The sequence below is a fragment of the Gopherus evgoodei genome, chromosome 1 (genome assembly GCF_007399415.2).
Source record: "Gopherus evgoodei ecotype Sinaloan lineage chromosome 1, rGopEvg1_v1.p, whole genome shotgun sequence".
NCBI lineage: Eukaryota > Metazoa > Chordata > Testudines > Testudinidae > Gopherus > Gopherus evgoodei.
The window spans coordinates 14,262,115-14,286,605 of NC_044322.1; the positions used below are offsets into that span (position 1 = coordinate 14,262,115).

A 24,491-nucleotide genomic window follows, 5' to 3' on the forward strand; every position below is an offset into this window, starting at 1 on the left:
ACAAACTCTGTTCAGGTTATAATCTGCAACAGGAGTCGGCAACCTTTCAGAAGTGATGTGCCAAGTCTTCATTTATTCACTCTCATTTAAGGGTTTGCATGCCAGTAATACATTTTAACCTTTTTAGAAGGTCTCTTTCTGTAAGTCTATAATATATAACTAAACTATTGTTGCATGTAAAGTAAATAAGGGTTTTAAAATGTTTAAGAAGCTTTATTTACAATTAAATTAAAATGCAGAGCCCCCCGGACTGGTGGCCAGGACCCGGGCAGTGTGAGTGCCACTGTAAATCAGCTCGCATGTCGCCTTTGGTAGGCATGCCATAGGTTGCCTACCCCTGATCTACAAACACAATCCAGCTGCCTATTTTCACATGCCTAGTTTTTGCCTCTGTATTATTTTTAGCTGAATCATCAAGCTGGGAAACACATCCTGTGTACATACTGAGCCAGTTATGTACAAATACAGACATGTTTCCTCCAGATCTAATCTTTCTTTGGTCTCAGATCTTGGAGCAATGAGATATTGTTTGATGCCAGATTCACTAATCCCTGTGTAAATTTTGACTGTGCTTTTCTCCCCCCACCTCCAGCTGTGCATATACTTTTACTGTCCAATTCAGACACCACAAAACTGGAAGACTGGGCCCATGCTGCATCCTGTCTATGGTTTGTCACTTAAGATGCCCAGAATGTTCATGTTTGGCTTCTTTTCAATTTATTCCCACTGGTCTTTAGAAACCACAAGGCTAGATACTCTTCTTTGTAATTATAGAGATGATTTGTCCCCATATGGATGACCAATTCAAATGGACTCCTCTGGTGACGTGCATATGGGGAAAAGTGATGGAAATAACATTTGAATCTCTGACAATATTCTGAGGTTGTAAAGAATGCCAGTCATACTAATACCTAAGAGGAAGAAGTCATTTTTAATTGAGGGAGAGGGTGGAAAAGAGAATAAATGTTGAGAAAAGGGGGGTCAGGCTTGATTCCAGTTCTATTTCAGGAGAGATCGCATCCCTCTGGGGTCTCATGATATGGTTTAAGAAGTCTCTTTTCTCAGATGGCACTTTGCACACTGGATAATCCTCACTGATGCCTCTTTTAGTTTGGAATTAATTAAAATCAAGATAATGGGGTGTACTGAAGGATATGCAGCAATCATTATTGCACAGATTTCAAAAGTCCAGATGTGGTTATCTACCTTGTTAAGCAGTAATAATATAATTTGAGCAGCAAAACTGGAAACACAGAGGATAAGAAAAGAGATCAATGCTTTAATGGCATTTATATGAGCACCTGTCTTGGGATCCCTGAAGCTGGTTATATTTTGTTGCATCTTCTTGGTGTGACTCCATAGAGAAGTAATTAATAGGATTGAAGACACTAAAGATATTGTAAGAGGAAAGAAACTCCCTGCAATGTACAGGAAAAAAAAGAGATCTGGGCTATCCAAATGAATGTCTGCCACAGAGTTGTTCTCTAAATGATCCCCTGTTAAGTTGCAGGGCTGAATTCCACATGGATTCCACAACAATGGGATAGAGGTGACAGAAGAAATCAGCACCGACCCCAGGAGCAGCCATGGAACCATCCCATAGATTCTCTGCTTCATTCGCAGTAAGAGCGGTTGGGTGAAACTGATGATCTTCATGCAGTACAAGATGTTGAGGCAGGTGGCAAACCAGAGACTGGCATGGTTTACAAACATCCATAGGATAACAGATGCTGTACACAGAGGAGTCAGTTTGGTTGTATCTGGAAAGTAGAGACTGTGGATATACACTATTAACGTCCCCTGCAACACAAATCTTGATGTGCTCAGAGGGATCAGGATCATATCAGAGGAAGAGATTTTTCTACTTTTGATCCAGTCAAGGCAATTAATGACTGCAATAAATCCATTTCCAACAAACCCTCCAATGACCAAAATTATTATAATAATTAGTGGAATGCTAAACTGAGGCAACATTTTTCTACTCTCAGTCAGCACTGCCTGCCTCTTGCGGCATTCAAGAAGAAATCTCCCCTGGGATCAGTTGGTATTCACATAGCTGCATGCATGGCCTGCCTGTCTTTTAACTATGATCTGAAAGTGATCGTGGGAAGCATTTTGCCAGTGCTGATATTTGGGATGCAAATCTCAGAATGGTTTAATTCTGGAATCCACAGCCTACTCACACATCTGGTATTTACATATTTTCTTCCACAGGTTGGTGGACAGATGGTCAGCTGCTACTCACCATGGTTTACCTTACCATTTATATTCCTGCTTAGAGTGAGAGGTGAGACCTCTGTGGCTATGGTTCTGAATGTACCTTATACTGTGGGAGAGGGGAAATGTTGGAGAAAGTCTATGAATGTGGAGGATGCGCAAGGGCAGAGGTAGGGGGAAAAGACAGAGAGAAGGATGCTCCCTCATACCAACTTGGGAGAAAAAAATAAAAATTAGAGATCCATGGGGAACAGCTGGGGGAAGAGGAGAGCTAACTTTGGTGATAAGATGAAGAGTTGCATATATTTGTGGGGGGGGGGAGGAGAAAAGGAGAAGCTAAAGGGAGGAATAACTTAACAGAAGTAGAATATGAAACAGAAAAGTTCCTGGCCTGATTTTTAAGTGGCTGAGTGCCCACAGCTCTCACTGCTCTCAAGTAGGGTAGCTGGTGATCTGTGTCTGAAAAGTTCTCAGCAAGTTTTGTTCACACCATTGTAATAAGAAAACAGAAAGTTTAATTTGGAAAAAAAAATAGATTGAAAAAAATTAAATATAATACAGTAAGGGGAACAAAGGAAAAGTTGAAGAGAGAAAGTATTTAATCTAATTACATTTCTAAGATATCTATTTTCTGTCCAGTTCTACCACCCTGAATGCTTAACAATTATCACCAAACCATTGTAAAAGCCATGAAGGCTTTAGTAGTGGAGGATTTCTGCAGAGTACTACAAAGAGGATAGAGCACGTGCTGGCCAGGGGTTCTGCCACCTTGTGAATTCTCCAGTCCTTCGCCTTGTGCTGGGGAATCATATCACATATGGAATCGTCATCTGTCCAAAATCAGACACAGCCTCTGTTGAGCTGCTCTGTATTTTGGAGAGAGGAAGACTGCTCTCCCTTTGCCTCCACATGTCTACTTTGACTGGGTGCTGCAATGAGGACAGTGGTCCATAGTGAGGTATATGTGTGCAGCACTGTGCAATAGGCCAGCGCCTGTTAGCCTATGCAGTGCATTACACATAACGGAGGTGACAAGAATCATCGATTTATGGAGTAATCTCCCTTTATTTCCCCACCCCCAGTCCAATCCAATATGGTATCCCCTTGTGTTCACTAATGTTGATGTTAAATTCCTTCCATGCATTATAGAAATAAATAAGGGGGTGGGACTAGACATTTTGATGGGTGGCTAGGGTATAGTTGAGGTATTTGGCACACAGAGAGAGATGGGAAGTTCTTTGGCACTAAGTCATTGAGTGGTGGTGATGCAACTCTTCTGTCCATCGTTTTTTGGCAAGGTGGAGGTTACTTTAAATAGAAGGAAAAGAAAGTTTAAAATTCCTCAGTTCTGAAGCCTGGAAACCCAGCCAGCCACTAGCTGCTCTGCAGCCCCATGTGTAAATATTGCCATTACATCCTAACTTAATGTTTCTGCTAACATGGCCAGCAATGAAATAGTTAATCTAGATTAACACAAATAGACTTTATAGTTAAAATTCTATTGTGACATAAACAAGCAATTAACACCTTCCTCAGAGGTAATATTTCTGCAGATAACACTAGGATAAGTTAACACTGGAGTTGGAGGTGTAATTTCCAGCTCAGGTAGACATATTTATGCTAGCTTTGATCAAATTAGTGAGATAAATATAGCTTTGAACCTGTGGCAGTGCAGACAGCAGCCTGGGCTAGACACCGGAGTATAATCCTTCCCAAGACCCTAGGCACATATTTAGCCAGCAAGCCTGTGCCACCAGGGTTACACTTCTATATATTAGCCCACTAGCTCAATCAAACCTAGTGTGTGTGTGTATGTCTACCCAAGCCAGAAATGACACCTCCAGCTGCAGTGCAGATGTACCTAGTTACAATCAATTTATATTTTGGAGGTTATATCTTAGCAACCGAAAACACTAGAGGCTCGTTTTTTATAATGTGATATTACACTCTGCAGCGCAAAAGTTGAATATACTTCCAAAAAATCAGTTGGGAGTGTCATAACATTTCTTCCCAGATCTGGACCTTAGCGTCCAAAATATGGGTGTTAGCATGAAAACCCCCAAGCTTAGTTACCAGCTTGGACCTGGTAATTGCTGCCACCAGCCAGGAATTATACAGTGCCTAGCTCACTGTGGTCTCCCCAGAACCTTCCCAAGGGACCCCAAGACCCAGATTCCTTGAGTCTCACCACAAAGGGAAATAACCCACTTCCCTTCTCCCTCTTCAATTCCAGGGGTTCCCTCCCTGGGTTCCTGGAGAGATGTACAGATTCAAGCTCCGTGAATCTAAACAAAGGGATTCCATCCTCCCTGCTTTAAGTCCTTGAAACACAAGTACCGAGAGATCTAACCTCTCTCCCCCCTCACCCAGAGGGTACGCAAAGTCAGGCTTAGTAAATCTAACACAAAAAGACTTTCCCCCTCCCTTCATTTCTTAGCCTTAACCAGTGAAAAACACTCAAACAGGTCTTAAAAAGAAAGCTTTATATAAAAAGAAAGAAAAAGGACATAAAATGGTCCCTGTATTAAGGTGACAATATACAGGGTCAATTGCTTCAAGGAAAAAAAATGAATAAACAGCCTTATCCAAAAAGAATACAATTTAACACATTCCAGCAACTACACACATGTAAATACAAAAAAACAATATAAACCTATTGTCTTACTGTCCTTGTACTTACAACTTGGAAACAGAAGATTAGAAAGCCTGGAGATAGAAAAATCGCTCTCAGAGCCGAGAGGGTTACCAAACCAAGACAAAGAACAAAGAACTCACACCCAAAGCTTCCCTCCACCCAGATTTGAAAAAAAGTCTTGTTTCCTGATTGGTCCTCTGGTCAAGTGTTTTTTGTTACCCCTTTCCAGGTGAAAGAGACATTAACCCTTAGCTATCTGTTTATGACAGGGAGACAATTTGAATGTTTATATAATAGCATCATAATTGAGTCCCCAAATATTTTAAAAAATTTAAAGCTCCTTCAAAATGAGTGTAAGGAAAAACTAAAAGCAAATCAATATATTCAGCATTTCATACAGTGCTTTTCACCCAGAGGTAGCAGAGCATTTTATAAAGGAAGTTAAGTAGCATTAGCCATATTTTCCAAGGTGGAAATGAATGTTAACATGGACCACAACTTCCTTCTCAACAAAATATGGCAAATGATACTCAATTCTGTAAAACAAAGCAAGACAACAAACTAGAATGCAGACCAGATCTAGAGCAGTTGGTTTCCAGTCACATGCACATTATTTCTTACACACAGTATATGTATATTTCATCTTGTCACAAACATTACACTTTTAATTGAACACTAAGTCACTCAATGAAACTTGGCAACTTTTTAAAATTGTATCTTTGTATGAACAATATTAAACAAACTAGTAGTGGCAGAGTATGAAAACTTGTATTTGAATATCCAGTATAGAAGGCTGCATAGAACTAGTTCAGAGCTGCTTACAGCAAGCAATATGTTATCACTGTACTGGCATGTACTTTGACGTGATCGTAATTTATTCAATCAATTCAAATAAGAGGGAAATTTTAAAGAAAGCCATTAAAAAGTCTGCCTGTCTATATCTACTTACATCACATTCACAATCTAGGCAATCAACCTACAAATAACAAATAATAAGCCGTTAAAAGTATAAAATAAATTTCTTTATGGAAGAGTAACTTTAATCAACTACTTATCCCTTAAGTCTCAGACATGGATTTGTCATCAAAATGCATGCACACTCAGCTCAATTTCCAATTTTGTTATAGTATTCAATGACAATTAGCAGAGCGAAAAATCTTTGCCCTCGCTATTACTTTCAGCTAACCCTTCACCCTGGAGAGTGTACAGTGTGCATATAAAAGGCCAGTTATATCTTGTCCTAGCTGGGTTTCATATTATTCTAAACTTTATTTTGTTGTTCAATCCTGCTACAAAGTAATGGTATTCGATACCATGTTCAATAAAGCATGCAGGCTTGCTTCCCCACCAACTCTCATCACTCTTTATTCCAAAAGACACCTAAAGTTAGAAGAAGAACTGTGGCCTGGTGTCAAAGGATCAAAGACATATGGGGGGCAAAGTGATTTTCCCAAGACCATACGCCTAGTCAATAACAGACCTGAGACTGGGAAAAAGGCACCCAAATCCCAATCCAGCAGCCACGTAGTTTCCTGCACACAGTATGTAGCATGCAAATATTAGCACTGGTCAAATACCTTAAACATCAATGTTTAAACATCAAGTCATGTAACCATCAAGTCATGTAATTGATTAAAATAGGAAACTTTTGCTGAATTATGTATTTGAGCACCAGTACATAACCAGTTCTGCTGACTATGTCATGTGTGAAACTGCATGTGAATATACAACATCAGAAGTTGTATGGTACTAAAAATAGCTCATGGCTGCTCATCCCACACAATCAGTAACAAGTTCCCAACAGCACAGCGATATGTTCGCAACAAGGTCAATCAATTCAATGCAAAGAGGGACTTTCTAAAGAAATCATTCAAGTCTGTCTATCTACTCTACCTAAATCACATTGCCCAACTGGGTAATCAACTTAAGATTTATGCTTTTAAAAATATAAAAAAAGAGAAACTCAAATTAGATTTAACCTACATATTTCAGAGCAGCTAACTCACAAAACGTCTGTTAGTCTATAAGGTGCCACAAGATTCTTTGCTGCTTCCACATAAATGAGTAGAGCTGTTTGGGAACATATACACTTAAATGAAATTTCACTGAAATATGTTATTTCATCAGAATGCAAAAGTTTTGTGGAAATGTATTGGTTTCCATTAAACTTTTGTCAGGAAGGTTATTTTAGGTTCAAGGCGCGCGCGCGCACACACACACACACACACAATAACTATACATGGGTGGTTAGGTTACTGGCTTGGAATATGGGAGACCCAGGTTTTGGAAAGACCTGGGATGAAAATCTTTGCTGTGTATCAGGTACAGCAGGAATTTGAATCTCGATCTCCTGCATCCCAGGCCAGTACCACATACACTCCTATTTTTGCAAAAAAAAACAGTGTTTTGATTTTTGTTCCAACATGGAAGGAAAACAGCGGCATATTTGAAATCTTCAAAGTTGCTGCAAAAGTGAATTGTACTCCGGTCAGATCTATAAATGAGCCCTATATGCTTCCTCTCATCATGTATTTCTGAAGAAAAACAACAGAAAGTTTCAGATTCTACTGCTGTTTTTAACATTTACAGAGGACCTGCTACTGGCATATCTAATAGTTGGAAATATTTGTTTGAGAAATAGAAGAGATAAGGGAAGAAATGTGGATGCCATATTTGATTCCAGCTGTTTCTCCTGCAGGAGCAAAAGAGTCCTTCTGAGGTCTTGCAGTAGGTTTAAGAAGTCCCTCGTCTCAATTAGCATTTTATATGATGGAGAATCCTCTCCAATGCCTGTCTGAGTTTGATTAATCAGAATCAAGATAACAGAGTGTACAGCAGAATATGTGCAGCAGTGATTGCAGGTGTTCAATTGCTGTGACAGCTGGACAGGCAGGCAATACCAGCAGAAACTGGGCTACGTAACTGGCAACATACAGGATAAAGGACAGGGATCAGTGCTCTAGAGCCTTTTGCACAAGAACCTGTCCTGGGATCCTTAAAGAAGGTTTGCTTGGTTTGTTTGCATCTACTTGGTCTGTGTCCATGGAGAGGTAATTAACAGGATGGAAGACACCAAATTGATGATAAGGGGTGGGGAGAAGAACTCCATAATGTAGAGAACAAAGATACATAAGATATCCTAGACACTGTCTTCCACATTGATGCACTCCAGGACATTCCCCATTGAGTTAGAAAGGTAAATGCCATAATTAATTCAAATGCAAGGGACAGGTGCTCTGACAGGTCAGGACTGTGTCACAGGAGGAGAGTTTTCCATTTTTAATCCTGCCACTGCAATTAGCAAGTGCAATAAATAATTTCCCCATCATCCTTAGAATGGCCTCAGGCATTACAATGATTAGTGATAGTTCCCTGGAATCCGCATCTTCCCACTCACACTTGCCATTGCTTGGGAAATTCCAGGGGATCAGATATCACTACAGCACTAAACAGCTGACACCTGGCTACTACAGTCACCTGTTTTCTGCCTTTTGCCCAGGTGCAGGAGAAAATCTGAAAATGACACTGGATTTTTTTTCTGGTGTTATCCTGAGAATGCAAATCTTGGAAGGATTTCCATACTAAGTCTACATTCAACTGACATATACATTATTTAGATCCTGTTTTTCACGGGGCTGGGTGAGGCGGTCAGTTGCATTTAGCTGTTCTTCCCAGTTTTTGCCCCGTCTTTCATCTTCATACATATAGAAAACGAAGTGTGAGCCCTGTGAGGCTATTGATACACAGACCTCTTATACTATGGGAGTGGGAAAATGTCTCAGAATAATCCACGCAGGTGAGGTATGGTGAAGTGAGAAAGATGCTTCTTCCCCACATCTGAGGCTGGCAGTGGGGGATGGCGCAGGGACGGCTCTGACTTTTTTGCCGCCCCAAGCAAAAAAAAAAAAAAGAAACAGGGCACAGGGCAGCCGGACCCGGAGGCAAAGCAAAAAAAAAAAAAAAGGCAGCTGTGCTATGACAGAATGTCACTCCTTAGAATTTGCTGCCCCAAGCACCACTTGCTCAGCTAGTGCCTGATGCCGGCCCTGGGAGGGAGAAAAAAAGAAGACCAAGAAGAGTTGTGTTTTATGGAGAAATGAAGGGACATATTTGGTACAGAGAAAATAAACTGGGCGAGGGAGCATAGATGGGGTAAAACAATAGAGCAAAAGTGAAAGGAAATGGAACCTAAGAGAGACTCCAGATATTCAAATGTCCCAGACAGTTTTGTTTGTTGCACTGTAACAAGAAAACAGAAAGTACAAAGATGCCAAATGTTACCTGGTTGCCATTGCTGCAGGAGCTAGGAATGGGTATGGATCCCAGATGACTTCATGTGTTATTATACGACAACTAAAACTAAGGGATTTACAATGGAGTCTGTGACAGGGTGGTCTGTCCCCTTGAGGATGGTAGGGCCTAGGGGGTCATCCCATCCCTGTCCCGTGCTGTGGAGGTTTGGTATCCTGAAGTCTAGGAAAACTATAAAAAGCAGATATGTAGAGCAAGAAATTGCTCCAAGGGAATAATCTGTATTTAGGGAAAATCTGTGCTTTTATTCCTTCAAGGGCCCAGAGCCTTGTAGAAAGGGTGGGGCAAGGATCCCCTCTCTCCCATTCAACCAGAGCCAAGGCCGCTTCCCTCAGAACAGGGGGAGAGCCAGCTGGAGAAAGCTGCTTGCTGAACCCTCTGAGCCTGGGGATTAACTAGGGACAGGGACTAGCTCACAGAGAAGTAGTGAAAGCCACAGCACACTCAAGATAATAAGCACAGCCCCAGCAAGAGGAGCTGTGGATCACCTGTGCTGAAGAGGAAGAAACTTGACAGAAAACCCCAATCCCAAATGAAGAGGGCTGGGAAGATTCCCAAACCTAAGGGGAGAATCTATGGGTCAGGAAGGCCAGGACTAAAATCCCCTGCCTCAAGAAGGCAACTGATGAACTTAAAGAGGAGCTATTTTGGGAGAGCTTTATGAATTAAATAAATTAGACCCCAGGAAAAGGAAAATATTGGTTAAAGACTCTGGAGGCAATTGACTTATTCCCTGTAGGGCCTTGTTCAGCCAGCAGGGGGCACAACAGGGCAAGCCCCTGTGACACAATCCTGGCCAGTAGAGGGTGCATACTGTTGATTAAAACACAGAAAGACAACACTGGCAGGAGTATTGATAATTATCTACTCACACAAAACACAACTGATGAATGACTGAAGATGTACACATATCTAGCCTATGTACCCAAAGGATACCGTGGCTGTTTCCCTCTTCCTCCCTTTTCACTTTTTGTTCCAGGACTCAAATGAGTTCAACAAATAATTTATTCTGTTAGGAGAGGATCCATACCAGACTTGTTGATTAGTCAGGTTATGGATATTTCCACTGAAATTGTGGGTCAGTGTCATGAAGTTGTGATATTCTCATTTCACAGATGGGGAAATGAAGCACAGAGAGTAAGTGACTTGCCCAAGAACACACAGTAAGTCTGTGGCAGAGCCAACAATTGATCACAAATTTGAGTTCCAAGGCAATACGATAGCCAAAAGACCATATATCCTTATTATACCTGTTCATATTTAGATTGTAAGCTTATTGAGACAGGGGCTATATCTTACCAAGTGTTTGGGGCCTGCTACTGATGGAGGCCTCTCAGTACTACCATAATACAAACAAATAAAAAATACCCTTGCCTCAAAAGGCTGACAGTCTAACCGAATAACACAATACATGGGGCAAAACTTGCACTGTAAGGACACGAGGAGATTGAGGAAATAACACGGCTGAGGAAAGCCGTCATGCAGGAGTATAGAGGCATCAGCATTTGAGTTTAGATGCTTGTCCTCAGAGAAATACAAACATCCCTTGTCTATTACTTTAAACATGGCTGACTGCATCCATAACACATTGTAAAGTAATTGTATGAAAAGGTGTCTGGTGTGCTTTGTGAAAAACCAGTGTCTTACTTGCCTTCATAAACTAGCCTCCATATGGTAAGGAGTAATAAAGCATGCTGCCATTTAACACATTATATTGCACACAGAAAGTTTTGCAAACACCGTTGAAAGAGCATGTGGAAAGGTGATAATCCCTTCTAATGTTTATTTGCAAGTTGTCATGCCCACTGTCATTACTGTGCTGGAGATCTTGTTAATTTCAGTACAATACAATTTGTTTTTTCAAAACAGTGTCTTCTATATGGAGGATCGCACAGTGGCACTTAATGGAGAAAGAGCCCTTCAGAATGACGGGCAGAGTGACTCATATGCACAAAAGGGAAAAAATGATGTAAAATAAGAGAAGAAATAGAGGAAAAGAAGATAATTTTAAGGAGGCAAAACCACAAGCCCATCCTTGCATATGAGCTACAGCAATGGGAGTACATGGGAGATCCGGAAAGCAAGTGGCCAACTAGTGCCACTTGTATGCTAAAGTGTACAGGGAGATTATAATGGTAGGTTTATTAAGGAGAATTAGCTCAGTGGAGAGAACATGCTGGTGAAGATAAATTTGTGCTGATTCACGCCATACTAAGGATAAACCAGCTTAACTGAACTCCCCTGGTCCCTCCAATGTCAGCCTCACTATTCCCTTCATTTCATTCTTACACTTATCTCTGTGCCTTTGTTCATCTTCTCCTATGCCTGAAATGACCTCAGGCTCCCAACCTCTCCATTTAAGTGTCCTACAAACACACTTTCTCCGTGAGGCCTACAAAACCACTAACCCCCATCACTGTAACACTACCACTCATCTCCCTCCCACTGCGCCCCAAGAGTAGGTGCAATCCTCAGCTGCACTAGCCTCTGAGGGTATGTCCACACAGCAGCTGAGACTGTGCCTTAGACAGAGTCGCACTAGCTCTGCTCCAGCCAGCACATCTAAAAATAGTAGTGTGAATGTTGTGGCATGGTCAGCGGCTCAGGCTAGCAACCTGAGCTCAGACCTAGTGGGTAGGTGGCTTGTCCGAGCTGCTGCCCATGCTGAAGCATCTATATGGCTCTTCTTGTTATTTCGAGCAGGCTGGGAGGCACACTGCCAGCTGCAATGTAGACATATCCTAAGCCACTTTTATGCCTACCCCGAGCTTGGGCCAGACACAGGGCTGCACAAAACTGACAGTTGTACCTGATCAACTAGGGATGCAAAGGGACTTTAGCAGAGGTCAAAGACTGGGCACTTTGCTTTCATCTCTGTTTCAGAATTCAAAATTATCACTTTCCCTGGCCATTGCTGCATCTTTGACTGGCCTTTGTCACTAACCTGTAAACGCCACAGGACAGGTTTTTTGTCATTGTGTAGAGCACAATACTGATCATCCCATCAGTGATTCATAATTAATACATACTAATAAGCAGCATCTCTGTGGAAGAAAAGGCTGCCCAGTGCATGCGTGCTGTCCCTCAGCTCTCTATACCCATCGTTCACGTTTTTCTTTTCTATCATTAAAGCATTTGAGAAATAAACAAGTACCTTTAAATGTTACTGAATTATATAAACTTTTGAAGTTCCTACAGTCACTGAAATCTCCCTGCCATTCAGCTGAAAACTTGCAAAAATGTTAGTGATCATACACAGCACCTGGAAGAAAAAATCTCTAATTGCATCAGTCAGCACAATAGACCTTAGTAACCTGCTCTGCCCAGGAGACCCAGTGACATTTTATGCTATGAGACAGGTAGTGCTGAATCACAGGGAGAAATGAAACTTAAATGCTTTTCTCTCTTAGGTAAGGGGATGAAGAAAAAAGATTGACAAAGCCAGAAAACCTGATGGGAGAACCAATTCACAGATAAGTCAGTTTGCATGCAGGATGCTCTTTCTACATCAAACAGGAAATTGAGCCAAATGAGATGATCATATACACATTAAATGGAGAACACACATACAGCCATATGCAAGACCTAAACAATTGTTCAGCTGCAGCTGCAATGCCGATTTTACCAGTATTCTCTCTGGCATGTCTATGTCAAGCAGAGATATTTCAAGAAAGAATGAATGCTGCAGCCCATCCAGTGGTTTACGCGAGACTGTCAGATTTACCTACTTGTCTGAAACTAGCATAGATTTTCTTTGCAAAGTCACAACTACAGATAAATGCCAAGATTTAAATGTTCTGTGTTTCACTAATACCCCCATAATTCCCAGCACACAACCATGGCACCAACAACAGCACTAAATGTTAGAGAATTACCTGCACTACACTGTGCAGGTACAGCTCCTTACACATGACAATGTGCTTTACCACTGCTAAGACTCAGCATCCATGTTAACTACATTTAGCCATATTCATACTGCAGATGGCTACACTGAGGCACTGAGAAATTATTGCAAACATTTTCATGCCTACATTAGTGATCTAAATCCACTCATAAGCACTAAATAAAAACCAGACTGGATTCCAGAAGCACTGACATCCTATTGATATCAGATGTCCCCTATTGCTATGATTTGAGAGGACTCCAGTGACCCATTTGTGTATGAAACAGAGAGGCTCCATCAGATACATTTATGTTGTGATCCCTGTTAATCACCCATTGCATCTGATGATGGGAGAAACCACAATAAAAGACATGCACTTCTACCTGAACAGCCCCTTTCAGGGCCTCAGCCAAAGAGAGCACTTAAAATCGTCAGTTCCAGTGCAGAGGGATTCTCTGCAGAGAAGGCTGATGTTCTATCTGGCATGAACACAGACACCATATGACTGCAGGAGGCACACAGAGAGACAACAACTTCAGGCATGCCTGCCATGTATGTTGCTGCAAACATGGAAAGTAGGGTGACCAGGTAGCAAGTGTGAAAAATCGGGAAGGGAGTGTGTGTGGGGGGGTGGAATAGGTATCTACCTAAGACAAAGTCCCAAATATCAGGACTGTCCCTATAAAATCAGGACATATGGTCACCCTAATGGAAAGCAACACCCATGTTAGCACGATTTTTGTTCGTGACAAAAGACTGGTGAAAAACACAACTGTATGAAACACTGAACAACAAGAGGTACAGTTTGTATCTATCTGGCTTAGTATTCTTTTCAGTTCTTCTGTCCACCTGGTATGTTTCCATTTCACTCTTGGGATGTTTCTCTTTTATATCCCTTTTATATTTCTCTGGGACAGAGACTACTGTGACTGCATGTTAAAAAACAGGGTCTAGACCACAGCAACCCCCGCTGATGGCAGAAAGTAGCCAGATCCCCCTCCAAGACCCAGGCAAATAGTAGCAGGGGCTAGCACCCCAGCTACAGCATCCACCCAGCTCAGGACCAGGAGCAGCCAGAAGCACAGCCTCAAGGAACCACCAGAGCTATCTGGGGACCAACCGAAGGAGATGCGAGAGCCAGCCAGGGGTATAGCAATACTGGCATTCCTAAAGCTCATTCTACACTGCACCTTTGTCAGGCTTAAGTTCTGAAAACCAGGACATTTGCCATAATGCCTGTACAAATTAGGGCATTAAGTCATTTGCATAAAGTCTTCAAATTTCTGGACCTTCTGCCTTCACATGTATTGCTTATTTTAGGGACATAAGTTCAAATGCAGGATCAAACCACAAGCATACATGAGTGTGACAATCATATCATAGGTCTCTGTCACATCACTATTCACAATATGGCATGATTCAGCACAATTGACTGTCTTAGAAACTTTATGGAATATCACCAGACAGACAGACAGTTTATGAGTTTTGTTTATTTTGTGTGTGTGTGTGTGTGTGTGTGTATTTATTTTGTGTGTGTGTATTTATTTATCAGAGAAGTGCTTATTGTAAGGTGTGGTATTCTGTTTATAAACTGTACATACCACCAGTAAAGTCTATTATCTCAGCCTTTGTGATTCAGTGATTAGGTACAGCTGCTTCCTGTGTTACATAGCCATATGAGTAAAAAAGAAACAACACATACAACCAAGACTTATATATAGTCTCTGCTTACAAGAGTTCCTGAATCTCAGAAGTAGGGTGTTGTGGGTTACAGCTGAGATAACTTGGCATGGCTTTGTCAATGTGAGGTAATTATGACCACCACCATCTATATATTGCCTTGCATTTGCAGGGGGATTGCCATTGACATAACAGCCCCACACCTATAAAATATGCATGGGTAATGAGCCTGGATTTTAACAAGTGCTGAACACACTACTCCTATCTACTTTGACTGGAGTTGTGGTGGGTGTCTTTTGCATCTGAAAAGTTTGTAGAACCTGCTGCCTTGGAATAAAAGAGTTTAACATAATGGAATATACAGAGGAGAGTATTAAGAAATTGTTTAATCAAAGCCACAGATTATTCCTTATTTTAATATTAATTTTGAGTGTTTTTAATGCTTACAAAAGTGAATTACTGATAGCACTGCTGAGTAACGCGTGGGTCAGATAGACTCTGAGAATACTATGGCTTTCTTTCTGAAGAGATGTAAATCTGTTCCTGTGCATCAAAGATTTTAGGGCACTTTTCTGAAAAGTAGGGGCGGCTAGCCATGATGGTGAAGTTTAATTGTGTAATTATCTAATACACCTAAATTGCCCTTCATTTTGTCCCAGAATGGTTTGCATTTATGCCATCTGGCCCTGCATATATTCTACCATTTTTATTTCTGAGGAAATGCTTTTTAATTATGATGCTCTTAAATTGCAAATGTAGAGTTTTGCCCATTCTCCAAAGTTAGAGGTGGTTGAACAGGAAGCTAATTTGAGTTTATACACAAGGCACTAGTGACTCTGTAACAGGTCCTCCTCGGCATCTGACCCATAGAGGTTGTGAATCTATTACCACCCCAGCTAAGAGCCTTTGCTTTTTATCTCCAGCTATAAGAGCTCATGCTTTAAGCTGCAAAAGTCCTCAATTCAGCTACTAGTGTGTCAGCCAAAATGTGGACCATGGGCTAATTTCATAGTTGGAGGTTCATGGAGCAACACAATACGTACAGTAGCATCGCAGCTGGGGAGTGCGTATTGCAGCAGAACCAGGATTAGCACCAGGAAACTGCAAAGGACTGGTGAGGTTGATGACAAAGGGAAGACTGAAAGAGGACATGATAACAGTTATCAAGTATGTAAGAGGTTGTTACAAGGAGGAGAGAGAAGAATTGTTCTTCTTAACCTCTGAGGACAGGACAAGAAGCAATGGGCTTAAATTGCAGCAAGGGAGGTTTAGGTTGGACATTAGGAAAAACGTTTTAACTGTCAGAGCGGTTAAGCACTGGAATAAATTGCCTAGGGAGGTTGTGGAATCTCCATCATTGGGGATTTTTAAGAGCAGGTTAAACAAACACCTGTCAGGGATAGTTTAGATAATACTTAGTCCTGCCATGAATGCAGGGGACTAGACTAGATGACCTCTCATTGTCCCTTCGAGTCCTATGATTCTGTGATTGGGGCATGACCAGTAGTGGCACATTCACAGCTAGTGCAAGAAGTCCAAGAGATGGTGCAACTAAAAGTTGGGTCTGTCTGCTTTAAAAAAAAGGTGTAATAGGATTGTTCTCAGCCCAGCATCCAACCCTGCCACTGCTGCACTTTCCCCTTCTTGGGTTTTCCTATAACTGTACCCAGGTTCTTATGTCGGTCAAATGCCTTCCCTTCTTGGGGGAATCTCCTCTACCAGAACATCACAGTTCAAACATCACCTTACAATCAAAACAAGCCTCTCTCCCATTCCGTGGGGTCTTCAGCCTCTTGTGTGCCTTAATTCTTTCCCTGAAACCCAAGTCCTTCTTTCTTTACCTTCCTGCACCTTCAAATGCACACGGCATCCACCAGTTTCTGCCATTTTTAAAATGTGGTCTTGTGCAGGTCTGTTCAGGTTGCTGTCAAGCTGATTAATTTGACTTCTCTCTATATTCTTCTGTGTAATATTTCTCCAGATTGCCCTCTTTCTCTTTCCATGTTGTAGCCTTATAGTCACTTAACGTGGAAGTCATGTTGGTGCCATCCTTAAAGTGTGTCCTAAATATGTTCATTGTCACCTTCTTACCATGTTGGCTTATGATGTTGCAAGAAACACTCTCCAATGAACTCTGAAGATGTTCCACATGCATTCATGTTGGAATTAATCAATTGCTGTTGTAGATTTCCATGATTTTGTTTCTTAAAAGGAGGACAGACGTGATGCCAGTATGAAAAATTCACATTTTTGTGTCAGTGTCAATTAGGATACTTTTCCAAATCTTTATGAAAGTTGTTTGCTGCTTTTGATATTCGTTCCTTAGCATCTAGCATGGCGCCACCATCACTGCACATCTCATTCCCCAGATCATAAGGACTTACTTCTTTTAGCACTTCTCTGTCTACTCTGATTGTCACTTTTGGGACATTGATAGCCATATATTGTGTCTTCCCTTTGTTGATGAACAAATCAAAGTGTTTTGCCATTTCTGCCAATAACTGGGTCTTTTATTCCATTAACTGATGTATTGAACTAAGCAGTACAATGTCATCAGCAAAAAGAATGTCATCCAATTGTGCTTTATCATATGTCCAGAATATTCCTCTGTGTTGTGTGGTTACTATCTTGACATCATGATCAATGGTCAATGACCAGCATGAACAATAGAGGGGGCATAATACACCCTTGCCTTACTGAAGTTGTCACTGCAAGCCATTGGCTTATGTCACTATCTCTAACTGCACATTTGACATTATTCCACAGAGCAGTGATGCTTCTAATTATTTTTGCTGGTATTCTGTAGCATGCCATTATTTTCCTAAGAGTGTTTCTGTATGCATGGTCATAAGCCCTCTGGAAATAAACAAAATTTACCACAAGAGGTGCTTGCCACTGTGCACTTTCTGTATTTCACCTGAGAACAAAGATATTGTCTGCACTTGCTTGTTCCTCTCTAAGTTGGAGATCTATTTTTTCCTTGATACATTTCCTTGAGACATTTCAGGATGATGCTGCACATGATTTTACCAGACATTGAGAGTAATATGATTCCTCTCTCATTATCACAGTTGGTAAAGTCAGCCTTCTTTCACAGTTTTACTAAAGGCATTTCCTTTTCTGGGCTGGGTATCTTTCTTCACTCCACATTCAATCTGAAACCCAAGGAAAGTCTGGAGGGCAGAGTCATCACACTTACTAAGCATCTCTGCAGTAGTAATATCCTCTGCATTTGCTTCCCATTTTTAAGTTCACCAATGGCTTTTCTAACTACAGTACCACTGTAATATCCCCTAAATCAACACTAAGGTCTAGTGGTAAGTCTTCATCAGTATTTCTAGTAGTTTGCTTGGGCTTCACCCACTAAAACAGCCTGAAAATGTTCTGACCATCCTTTCCTTTGTTACTCTTGTGTACAAATAATCTTTTTATTTATATCTTTCATAGGGCCTCCGTTGCTGCTAAAGTTTCTTATTAGCTGTTTGATTGTCTTATACAAGGTTGTAAGATCCCCTCTTTGGCTAGAATCTTCAGGCTCTTGATTTTTTCTATCATCTGCCCTTTTAGGTCATCTAGTGCTCCATTTTGTGCCTCTGTCTAGAGCTCTGTATTCTGCTTGCCTCTTCACATGCCTTCATACAGCTCTGCATTTTCTAGATAATGCTCTCGAACGTTTTCCCAGAGTATCAGTGGCTTGGTTTTCAAGATCCTGCACCTGGCAGATCCTCAAGCTTCCTCCTCTTACAACTTCTTCTCCTATCCCTTACTGCAAATAGGTCCAGCCAGCTCTTTCATCTGACTCATGTGGGGAGACCCTTTTCAAGCCCTCCCTGACTATGGGTCCCACCTGGATCTCCTGCAAGAGCCCCAGTGTAGGTCTGTCTCAGTTATTCTTGTGTCAGGGCACCAGGACCCAGCTCCCCTGATACTTCTGAGCAGGAGAGCTCTGCCAGGCCCATTCTGGGCTTCTGTGGAGACCCTCCTAGATCTTTCCTCACCCTGGCCATCCTCTCTCTGACTGAGGAGACCTTCTCTTGCAGGAAGACACATCCCAAGCTATCATCACATGATGCCTGGTCACCTGATACCCCTCCTCCAAGACCCAAGTCCTAACCCATTGTCTGAGACCAAATAAGTAGTCAAAGATGGCGATGGACCCAAATTCCTTAAAGGTAGACATGGATTTGTGCCACCACCAACCATGTGGACCACCTGTGGAAGGCACAACCCCACCCACCGTCCATTGGATGGAGAAGCAGCTGAGAGCCCCTTTAGACTTGACAGTCCACATTTTTCTGTTTTTCCTTCCAAACTGAGGCTGAACATTTTCCTCTGGAAGGAAACAAGGGGTTCAGGGTGTGAAGGGGGTTGACTGTGGCAAGTAGGACCGAGAAGGTTTGGGGCGGGTACAGTTCTTAAGAGAGAGAAAAGTGAGGAGAAATATTTTACAAGTTCTGTGTTTCTGACAATTTTTATACTTTTCATCTATAATAGTTAGTGTGAAGCCTCTTTGCACCACATTCTGTAAAGAAATAAAAAGTGTTATCCAAATAGAATACAGTATCCATGCACCATTCAATTACGACAGAAGCTGGCAGTGGACCTTTTTTGAGATGTGCTTACATGTCCATTCTTTGCAGCAGGCCTTTGAAATTAACAGGAGGAAAGCCACATGCTCCCATAGCACTGAATAAGACACTGCTTCTGTGGAAGAAATGGTATGTGATCATATAATTAAAGATGGTATCACAATGCATATACACAGGAAGACTGAATTAAGGTTGTGCAGGCAACCTAATTCTGGCATTTCCAACTTCCTAGTTCTTCTCTTTGCAACCTAAATAATTTTAAGAAGTACTGTATTTTTACTAGGTCCATTTTTAAAACACATTGCTGTTTGCAGACACTAGCCATAGAAAGCTATTATTAGCAAACAGCTCCACATTGATATTGTGCTGGTCTCACTACTGTTTACACAACCAGTGTGCCATTTTGACAGCTGACTGCAATTCAAATCCCTCTGTAAACACTTTATATCATGTGTGATGCAAATTTAGATTAATCCTGATTTTCATTGCTTACTTACACCTAGAGTGTTGTAAGCGATACATGTCAGGGCAAATCCTGTCTGCAGTGAAAGTCAACAGGAGTTTTTCCACAGACTTCAGTGGGAAGAGAAATTGGCCTAGCACAGACACATACAATTTTACACAGCTGCTTCTGAATCTGGTCCCTAAGATGGGTTAATTGGGCTGTTTTTAGCTGGGTCCAAGTTCCCAAGCCACAAAGAAAATGAACAAATAAACCATTTTGCTAACTCTTGTTTATTTTTTAGTCAATAGATGTTACTTAGATGGGAGCACAGCCTGTGATGTTAGAGTGCAATGAAATCTGTTACAAACATGCCTGAGTACAATTATTTCTCAATTTTCGTTCAGCTTTTTAACTGTGTTAATGAAATATTACTTTGTAGAATTACAACAGCAAGTGGAGAATGGTGCATGAAATAAAAAGCTGTCCAAAGCCTACAGAATACACACTACACAGTGACACACACATGCTCACTAAGGTCAGTCAGCTGGTACAGAGAGCTTGAAAAGCGCATGATGGACCTGATCCTGAGTGTGGGTTAGGGCCGGGGTGCAAGTAGGGAGGTACCCTCCAGTATGCAGTAATGGAAAGAGATTTTTAAGGGGAATGGGCTACCAGAAAGACTTGGGGCTAGCCCCCCGTCCGGGAGAAGGGGGCTGCACTCTCCTTAAAGGAGCAGAACAGGGCTAGTGCTTTTTATGGCTTTAACAGCATAATACATATGCTAACAACTTTAAACAAAGGATTTGTTTAAGTTTGTTAGCATATGTATTGTGCTGTTACATTGGTCAAGAGTCCTCAAGAGAGGAGGGGTGGGGGGATAGAAGCTGTTTAAACGGTGTTTTTGGTCTAAAATGAGGAGCAGCAATGGCAGTTATTTCAACCATTATTTCATGCTGATTTCATACCTTTCCCTGCAGAACTCAACATTTTGAAATCTGAAATTGATAAAATTTCAATTAGATCAATTGTTGGTTACAAAGTTTTAGGGGGTGGGGAAAAATCTGCAAAACCTTTCTTCAAAGTTTTCCCCATTCTTTTTTGTATTTCAACAATTTTCTGTCAATTTCTTAATTGATAAAAAAAATGACACAAGACAGAAATGTCAACAAGATCAGCAAAAGCAAACCTTAAAAACAAAACAGCTGAGCTTCAAAATCTGTGTACCATAGATGGAGTCTATCTGAAAGGTTCACTCCATGGGACCAAGAGGTTAAGATTTCCAGATGCCATGGAAACTCCCTCTTGAAAAAGTTGCACCTTTCCAGGGGCAGCTAAACACTTTGCTCCAAGTTCTGTACAAAACTCTGCTGACTTTGCAACTATGTCTAAAGCTGACATGGCAGAATTTTGTAGGGTCTTGGGCTGCACATCCAGAGGCTGACACAAATGATTTATTAACAACATGGATACTATAAAGATAAAACAACGAGGAGTCCTTGTGGCAACTTAGAGACTAAAATGTATTTGGGCATAAGCATTCATCTGATGAAGTGGGTTATAGCCCACAAAAGCTTATGCCCACATAAATTTGTAAGTCTCTAAGGTGCCACAAGGACTCCTTGTTGTTTTTGCTGATGCAGACTAACATGACTACCCCTCTGAAACCTGTAAAGATAAAGGAAGTGTTACAGAAATCCAGATGATCAACTAATGAACGCTAAAACCAGGAAATATAGGTTTACTATAATAGTTCACATTACTCTCTTCTTCCCCTACCCCAATACCATTTGATAGTCTCTCCTGGTAGGTAGCATGTATCCTTTGTGTCAATTGCTGGGTATTCTACAATCAAAACAGGTCAAACTGTTCATTGAACAATGGGTCCAACTTTTGATCTGATTTATACAGGTTTTATATCAGTGTAATTCCACTGACTTTACTGAAGTTACTCAGGGTTACAGCAATGTAACCTGGTTTAGAAGCCAGGGCAATGTCTCTCCACCACCCTTCACAATCTTTGTCTCACAGCGAGAGAGAGGGGTGGGGGTGAATTTGATGGGAGGAAAAGAGTATCTCCAGACCCTTGCTGGCTGAGCCCTGTTGAGAAGCAGTGCAGATGGTCTGCTGAGAATTTATGAATTGGCTCCTCCTAAGAGATAAACAAGTTTCCTAAGAGACAAACTGGATTTGTTGCTATAGGTTTAAGTCCTAAGCCCGTCTGACAGCTTGACACTCAGTAGGTCAGCCAATCCCTTTTGTACTCCACCTCCGCCTTGGTAATTAATATGATTCTGTCATGTCTTCAGCCAGGTAGGGCTCACATCTGACACCATATAGCAGTTGGTATTATTGATCCAATCACAGCAGCTGGAGTCCCCTCCTCATCTCTACCCCCTTCCTTTGCTGAATATTTTCAGTCTGATGAGTAAGGGCAGCAAAACCCACTTTGTCATTCCGCTGTGATTCACCGGCCTGCCCTCCATTTGGTGTTATGCTCTTGTCCCCATATTTCAGTGGCTTCCAGGGGAGCATTCATCCACTTATCTAATATTGTGTTGCCCCCTAGCAACAGATATTTAATTTCTCTCATGTTTCATTCCACTCCATTCAGTTCCTATGGTGCTGACTCCCTTCTCTGCAGTATTCCCAAGGTTTCTCCAGATCATACCCTTTCCTATGCTACACCAAAGTCCCTTAATCTTGTCCCTCTGGGACATTAGTTGAGTCAGACATATTTTGACTCCACTCTGTGAAAAAAGCCTAACTTACTGTTACGCTCTCTGCCACAGCTATTTATATACAGCGGGCTAAATTCACCCAGGCAGAAACTCTGCAAGGGGCTTAGCTGCAGCTAAAAGCACCTGCAATTTCCCCCTGCCAGAGTGACTGCAGGTGGCAAGTAAAGCCTGGAAAGTAGGGTAGAGAGAGAGAAGAAACTAGCTGGGATATATGGGGCATAGCCAGATTTATTGGCGAATGTGTTAATTTACTGCATCCCCTGAACGTTCTCTTCTCTCTTCCTATGGAGCCACTTCTCTGGCAATGTGCATCGCTCCAGTGGGCAGTAGGAGGGTTGGTGAATCTAACCAACTCACAGGGAACTTTGCAGGGGTGAGAAGGAGGGGCTTTTATTTGTGAGGACTGCCTGGGTGTCTCCTGCTGGCAGAGTAAGAATGGACAGCTGGTTTTCCTGTGTGGGAATGGAGGGGAAAGTCAGTATAACTAGTATTGTTGGGCTAATAGCAGGATTTATACTTTGGAACTTTCAGCACTAAAAACCTGAGCTTCTATGGTTTGAGACAGAAGACTATATGCCTTAGGAGGAAGCTATTGCAAACTCAAACCTCTTATATGGACCAGCCACTAGAGGGGGACAGTGACCCACAAACTACTTATTTCGGTTCTATTCATGTCTCAAACTCCTTCCTAATCACTGAGAGGTTGAAGGAGGACACACAATGTTACTATACTCCCCTACACTGATTTTTTGTTTGCTTATTCAAAGGTGTACATGCATTCACTCGTGTTTGTGGAGGCAGTCAAATAGCAACTTGTGACTCCTGCAGCTGTTTGCAACCTCAGCAGCATGGGGAAGAGGACTTTGACTTGGAAAAGTTTTTCTTCTGATCTTCTGGTTTTACCTATTGAATTGCTTTCATTGCTCTTAATCATCATAAAATATACTCTTAGACAAACACGAGCAAAGCTTTCCTGTTGTCAAAGGGAATGTCCGTGCCATTATCTTATCACTATTCCTTGCCCAAAGAATAATTCAGATTCTACAGCATGCTGGGTATTTGAACATCTTGGTTCACTCAAGACTGTAATTCAGCATAATCCTACTTATGTTGCTAATTGTCTTTGCATATGTTTTGCTTAATTTATTTTCCTTTGACACCAGCTCCAAGTGATATCTCCAAAAGTAACTAGTAGATGCAGTTGTCTTCATCTGAACTACATAAACTCCCTAACAAGAAGATGTGACAGAAGTGGGAATTTTCTGTAATCTTTTTATGAACCATCAGTATGACTCTGTACCTATCACTTTGCTATTGCCTACCCAGTGGATGCAGAAGAGTTAAAACGCTGCTTCTGGGGCAAAAAAATCAGGAGACAGGAGGTGCTTTGTCACATAGCTGTCTCATTTGATCAGAATGTGTCACTAAGAACTGGCTGGAACCAACCCATCTCAATGGAAGACCTTACAGAGACAATGGAAACCCCAACAACGGAACAACTGACATTAATCTATGGGAGGCTGCCAACAGGCTGAACATGTGAATGCAGCATGGATTTGTGGCGGGATAACAATGGGCAGAAGTGACAAGGACTGAGTTTACAGAAACACTGGTCTTTTAGTTGGGACCGAGACAAGAGAAACAGAGGCAGAGAAAGGAAGTGAAGATGGTTCCTACAGCAGGATGGCTTGAGGAAGCCCTGCTGCTGGCCAGCCTGAACTCTGCCTTAACCTTTGCTTCGCTATATGAAACCAAGGACTTCCCTATGCTCTGTTGTGAAAAGACTGCACAGAGTTGCGGTACATACTTGCCAAAGTGCATTAATCCCTGAAAAGGAACAGGAACCTGCCTCCCACTGGGCCAAGCTGACAGTGAGAAGCAGGAAAGGTGGAGCCCCAGGCTCAGATTAGGAGGCACTGAGGTCCCGTGATCTATCCTAGTGGAAAAGTCTGACCTCCTTGTGGGTGTGGCACATTAAGGGGGTCCTCCCAAG

At 41.7% G+C, this 24,491-nt stretch overlaps 1 protein-coding gene across 1 annotated transcript; it reads right to left on the bottom strand.

Moving 5' to 3' along the window:
• Positions 1-1,044: 1,044 nt before the first annotated feature.
• Positions 1,045-1,974, bottom strand: LOC115648278 (taste receptor type 2 member 8-like). Its single transcript, XM_030555630.1, has one exon. The coding sequence runs from the start codon at positions 1,972-1,974 to the stop codon at positions 1,045-1,047; it is 930 nt and encodes a 309-aa protein (XP_030411490.1).
• Between the last annotated feature and the right edge of the window lie 22,517 nt (positions 1,975-24,491).